Raw genomic sequence first — 6,787 nt, 5'->3', positions numbered from 1 at the left:
TGTAGCCTTTATGTAGGCATTTTCCTTTTTTCCGGTCTGAATTGTAAACCTTAGGACTTTGTTATGACTGAGACTTGTGTCCCATGCACTATAAGGACACTGGACAGTCAACTTGGTAAAGCGTAATATGACGTGAAACGAAATCAAGGTGCGATCTCACGGGAGCTGCCGTGGCAGTGCTTAACCCCGTCCACTCACACGATGGGATCCAAAATTACTTTATCTACTGAAGTGAAGAGAGCCTCAATATTCAATGCGTGAAGATACTCCGATGGAAATCTAGGAAGAACCTACGAGTATATCGAGATAATAGTTCTGTGAATTCTTCTATAACAAATGACGATCGATAGGTTAAAATTTAGCAAGTGCTAGGGACATTTCCCATAATCTTCTTGTAATTCATAAAAAACATACATTTTTGTGCCAAATCGATTAATTTCAAATCCCATCTCTGAAGTGCACGGGTGGGCGCGAGTGCCGCCACCGGCTTACAGCTAATTTCCAGATCACAAGGCTCCAACGTTTCGGTTTGTCATGTTCGGCGGCGGCGGGGGCATATTGTTCCCCAAAAGTGTGGAAGTTTATCTAAAGAGGCATATTTTCAAAAGTACCTTAGAATAAATTCTCTGTCTTGAAAAATTGCCTTTTATGTCAAGACTAAATACTAAATAGATAACATCTAGGTTTATTCTACAATCAATGAGAATAGATCATTTTATATAAAAGATTACATGTAAAATGGTCCATTTTCATTGTCCATGAGTATATTTGGAGAACAAAGTCGCCCCTCGCGTGAGCTGCGCGCTCGTTATACTAAACTTATCATTTACATACAATTATTCGAAACATATATACTCTATATACAATGAACACGAGTGCGATTTTGAATTTCATACAATTTGAATATCAAAGAAGACTTCTAAGCTCCTGAGGTACAGTCAAGATCGATATATCCTTGTCTGTACACTCGACTTAATTTACAAGCGACTTTTGCTAATAAATGAGGCCAAATCTTCCATCTTAACAACACTCAAATTTTGAGCGACATTTACAGATAAAAAAATCACAATTATATGAACAATTTTAGATGAAAGACAGGCCTCAGCTTAAATAAATCAGACAGGTACATAATGTCACATTTGTAATAACTATGGCCAAAAATAACGTCAAATCGTCATCTAACACTAATATCTATCATGGAAAGAAAATGCCTGCGGGTGTCCTATGAAGAGTAAAACAAGTCGTAGCTGTCATTAAGTTGTTTTTTTTAACCCCCGACGCAAAAACGACGGGGTGTTATAAGTTTGACGTGTCTGTCTGTGTGTGTGTGTGTCTGTCTGTGGCATCGTAGCTCTCGAACGGATGAACCGATTTAGATTTAGCTTTTTTTTGTCTGAAAGCTGAGTTAGTCGGGAGAGTTCTTAGCCATGTTTCATGAAAATCGGTCTACTATGTTGCAGTCGGCATAATTTGATAAGAAACGAATAAAATATTATAATTATTTGTCCAACCATAAGCATTTTCAAACAATGATATGTGAATACAACTGTCGCTACTCGCAATTTGATAAAAACTAATTAGCTAAATACATACAATGTCTTAAAGCATCTCTTTTTTTCACGTTTTTAAAACATTTGTCTTAACTAATACTATTTTTTTCATTTTCACATTTTGACTTTTTTTTTTCGCGGCGCACAAAATCGCGCATCGTATGGCTTAAAAGCCCGATGAAACACATAAGTGAGCAAAACTGAACTTTTCTTTACAGTAAAGTTCAGTATTGATCACTTGAGTGTATAGGCACCGCATTAATAATAGTTGCCGATCGTATACCTAGATGCGAAGGGTCTAGGAACACCTTAGTTCATTCGTTAATGAGAGTAAAAGAGAAAGTTGCTCATAGTTACATTAGCTTCAGTGTTCGCGTAGGCCCTCAATGCTGCGACATAAGACATTTTGAAAGAAACTTAGCTGGAGTAAAATGCCTAGGTCGTCAGCATTAGCTCTGCAGGCTGATAGCATTTGCCTCTTGCACATACATTAGATGAGAAGTAACGATATGTCATGATTTTGTTTTCATTCAACCCCTTCATTTCTAAGGGTCCCCCCTACATCTAGCGTCTCGCGAGCGTAGCGTCGGGCCGACTGTATGAAAAAAGACGCCGCGTCGACGCGGCGTCAGGCTTTGCCATACAGTTGGCCGGACGCTACGCTCGCGAGACGCTAGATGTGGGGGGACCCTAAGAGTGGCACTGAAACATAACTTTTCATGTCCTCTGCCGACGCCTTCGGATAATGCAGGCGTGAGTTATGTCATGTTATGAGTATAGTAAACGTTGTTGATAATCGTCGTTCATAATTCTGTGGGCCTAGTGAAAAAGGGTATAACTCAAATTGACTCGGTGGAAAAGGGCACAAGTCACCAAGTTCACCTCGGACTTGTGACCTTTTTCACCGAGTCAATTTGAGTTATACCCTTTTTCACTAGGACCACAGAATTATTCTTTTTTATGAAGGACCTCATTTGTTTTAGCGAGACTATATTTTCACGTCACTATAAAACCTGTGGTACTTAAGTGCAAGAGAATGCTGTCATCCTGCGGCTACGCAGTCAGCTTCCTTGGTGCGAGGGTAATGTTACAATGTTCATAAAACTGACATTATGAATAATAACAAAACTTTCTAGAAGTTGGCTATCATGAACCATCACGAAATTAACTATTTTGTACGTATACGTAAGTAATGTGTTACTAACAGAGCTATTTTAGTCTTAGAACACTTACTTTTCTGGTGTTGACATGAATTAGTATTCATTATTGAAGGCAGGGAGGCACCAAAAAAGTCATTAGAGTATAATTGACTTTAATTTTCCGTTGCCAAGAAGTCAATCAATCGAAGTAACTACTTTGTAATAACAATTTCAAGTTTCATTTAAATCAAAGAACATTTAAGAGATATAAAACAGCTCTGATAGTATCACGACTATGTTGAAGTGATTCTATAAATATTAATATAACAATACAGTTTCCTCCTGTCGCTAAACAAATTCAAATTTTATAAATCAGCCTAACGCTAAACTTAGACCGTTTCACATTATCCGATCCGATATTGGATGTAAGCAGGATGTCAAAGGCAAAAAACAAGGATAGCGCCTTTAATGTAACATGGGTTATCGGTCCTATATCGGATCGGATAATGTTAATACGCACTTACGGTCGGATCGACGTTGTGTTGGCGTCTAAATGTTCCAAATGGTTATCAAATAGACTTAACGTCGATCGGACAGCTTCACAATCCAATTGCTCGCGTTTCACCGCTCTGATGTCAAGTCTTTATTGTCAATGGCGCTTACGTCCCCGGGCGTCCTATTTGTATACGAACATCGTTCATAAGGCCGTAAGCGCCATCGACAATAAGGTCCCTTTACCCAGATAACGTCACATTTTGTCTAATTTTGAGAGCTGTCATTATGGAACCCTTGACCATCATCATCAAATTACAGACTAACTTGGCTAAAGTAACTCACACGACCGCCCCGCACCGCGACCTAACTTTTCACATTAGTGAGAGCGAGAAAGAAATAACAATTTCTCGCCCTCCCTTAAAAGATGTACCCAGTCAAGCAAAACTTGTCACTAAAAGAAGGGTTCACCGGCCCATTGCTTCATAAAACGCTTCTAAACCTTGACGTTGGCCGAATCATCATCGACGAGCCATAACACATAAAAATTATTGAAAATGTAGGAATTCTATGGAAAATTTAAGTTTCGCGCCTTTTTAGTGACAAGATTCGCTTGACCGTCTTTAGTATGTGGATGACCTTGGTGCGATGCTGCCGTGTGTTAGCACTTACAGCTTGCTAAAGAAGAGTAGAAATTGGAACTTTTTTTTTATCATAGCAACACTTTTCTCATACAGAAGTGTTAAAATAGTTGCCACGTGCAAAGCGCCGATGACGCCCCTATATTTTCCACTCTTCTTTGGCAGGCTATGTAAACCCGACCTTTGAGTTTCGATTAAAGCAGTCGAACAACCATTTATCGTCCGATGAGCCCCTTTATAAGTTGCCGTAGCAGATGAGACTCGGCGAAACGCGGTGTTAAGTCTGATGACGTAGTTTAGTCGACGGTCGGCGCTTGCACGCGCATGGGCGGGAAGTGCTTGGGGTCGCGCAGGTCGAACGCCCCGCGCGGCGGTGAGCCCTCCAGCGCCGCGCCCAGCTCGGAGTCGCGTTCAGAGTCTGCGTGCCATCGAGCGTTAGGGGTAACCGGAGACTGGTAACACTAGCGTCGGAGCGTCGACGTCTAGTCAACTCCACGATGCGTGAGCACAGCGTAGCGACGCCATTTTGTATAAGGCCTGACTGCGCACTCATTTTGGGCGTGCGGCGTGCAAACAATTGAAGCTCATACACGCTCGAACGCTTCGCACCGAGCGTCCACTCAGGCCTTACACTTACGCTGACGAGACGCAGATGCTCAAAAGACGCTGCGCTAGTGCGGGTCTATAAGGAGATTATACTGTCCCCAGCGTCTTCTGAGCGTCGTCGTTTAGTCAACTATATTTATCTGGGCAGCGACATCATTTTGCATAGCGCTGACTAGAAGCCGGCGCTCAAAACGCTCAGTGTGAGACTGTTAGTAGTAGTTCTATCTACTTCTGGACCTGGCTTGTCCGAGTCGCAAGTCCGGGAAAACGAGAAGTAATGCCATAACCATAATTACAATCGTTCTACTCCAATTAAACCCAACCAAAAAAATAAAAAAGTCAGAATAAAAACTTCTCGTTCGCGGTGATTTCCACTTATTATTGAATAAATTAGCGTTTTATACAAACGATTGTAACTTTGATAACTCTCAGGCATTTAGTGACAATTTCGGTGTAACCGTGGTTATAAGGACCGTGCATATAAAAGGGTGCATACTTATAAAAGTATTTTAGACTTAAACTTGGTATTAACAGTTCGGGCTTACAGTACACATTGAAACATTTTAAGCGCAAGCAGAGCAGAAAGTCTGCCACTTGGTCCACCTTTAAAAACTCGAAAATATCTCAATTATCAAGACAGTTTATGCAGGCTCCCTATAAGGGTCTACCCAGACCCCAGACCTATCGACGCGGAATCGGCAATCGCCGACCAAAAATCGCTCGTAACGGCCCGGCCACGACATTGGTCTAAGCGCGACAGCGGTGAGCGGCAGCCATACGTGCGAATGTAAAGTCCCATCGCTGTGTCTCGCTCCAATGTATGGACGCCGCTCACCGCTGTCGCGCTTAGACCATTGTCGTGGCTGAGCCGTTAGGCCTGATTTAGACGGCGCGCGAACTCGCATGCGATTTTAGATACATTGCGGACTGTTGAGGTTATATTCCACCTTGCACAGCCCGTCAATACCGCAATGTAATAAAATTCGCATGCGAGTTCTCGTACCGTGTAAATGGGCCCTTAGTATGTCGTTGTCGCTAAACGCATGCGTGGGTAATTTTTTTTCAAAGTTGTCCACCCCATTTTTTTGTAACATGGGTATTTTTACGCGATTCATACTCAGAATCGCGAGGTCTTTCGATCCTGATAGGAGAAAAAAAATGTCCCAAGGTTTCCATACATTTTTCAGACCTTCCATTCCGTTACCGCCATACAAAATGTATGAAAAAATGGTAACGGAACGGGAAAAAAACGTTGGGAAACTTTTTGCTACTATTAGGATTGAAAGAGCTCACGATTCTGCAGAGTGGAAACCACATAAAAAACTTTGAAAAAAATGGCCCGCGTACGCATTTTCATACTCATTATCATCCTCTTTGCGTTATCCCGGCATTTGCCACGGCTCATGGGAGCCTGGGGTCCGCTTTGACAACTAATCCCAAGATTTGGCGTAGGCACTAGTTTTTACGAAAGCGACTGCCATCTGACCTCTCAACCCGAAGGGTAAACTAGACCTTATTTGGAATTAGTCCGGTTTCCTCACGATGTTTTCCTTCACCGAAAAGCGACTGGTAAATATCAAATGACATTTCGCACATAAATTCCGAAAAACTCATTGGTGCGAGTCGGGGTTCGAACCAGCGATCTCCGGAACGAAAGTCGCACGTACTTACCGCTAAGCTACCAGCGCTTACGCATTTTCATACTAACGAGCAATTCTTGGTCGGCAAACGCTGATTCCGCGTCGATAGGTCTGGGGAAACCCTAATTATGGTTTTATTTGCTATGAAGTCCCAATGTTGACATTTATTTCGCGTTATCCATGTAATGACGAACACAATTAAAATATTAGATTCAACCACACTTGAAAGTTAAGGACAGCGATATCAACTCCCAAATAAAACAAACACTCAAAGAATAAAAACGACACGTCCTAATATTAAAGAAGTTGAAAAACTTTTGTAAAACACTGGTTTGAACTTTCACGATTAATACACATAAGGGTTAAAAGTTATTAACTTTCTGTAAAAAGTTAAGAAAGTTCGACAAATAAATGAAAAGTTGTCATTATTTTAAATATTATTGAAATGTTAATTGCATAATAGATTTGGTTTGCTTGACTACTGGTATGTCCAAAATGAAGCAGCAACTAGCTAGCTGTGTTAGATTTTTGTTCTTTATCATTATCCCAATTTTGCCATCCTTCGATTTGTGCTACTTGTGGTTTGAGTAAATTAAATACCATAGCGAGGGTTTACTGGGGAAACCCGATAAATCGAGTTAATTTTTCGTTGAAGTAAGAAATTTGAGTAAATTGTACATAGTTCGAATTTCAAAAACCAGTTTGCTCAACTTATCGGG

At 41.2% G+C, this 6,787-nt stretch overlaps 1 protein-coding gene across 2 annotated transcripts in view; it reads right to left on the bottom strand.

Moving 5' to 3' along the window:
- Positions 1-2,514: 2,514 nt before the first annotated feature.
- LOC125233122 (WD repeat domain phosphoinositide-interacting protein 2) overlaps positions 2,515-6,787 on the bottom strand; it is a 49,381-nt gene continuing 45,108 nt past the window's right edge. For both annotated transcript variants that reach the window (XM_048138985.1, XM_048138986.1), the window contains one exon: positions 2,515-4,240. In XM_048138985.1, coding sequence (XP_047994942.1) covers positions 4,119-4,240 — 122 coding nt within the window. In that variant the 3' untranslated portion in view covers positions 2,515-4,118. The remainder of the gene's footprint in view (positions 4,241-6,787) is intronic.

Source organism: Leguminivora glycinivorella, chromosome 14 (assembly GCF_023078275.1).
Source record: "Leguminivora glycinivorella isolate SPB_JAAS2020 chromosome 14, LegGlyc_1.1, whole genome shotgun sequence".
NCBI lineage: Eukaryota > Metazoa > Arthropoda > Insecta > Lepidoptera > Tortricidae > Leguminivora > Leguminivora glycinivorella.
Note: the sequence above shows the minus strand (reverse complement) of the source record. Positions and strands in the feature narration are given on the sequence as shown.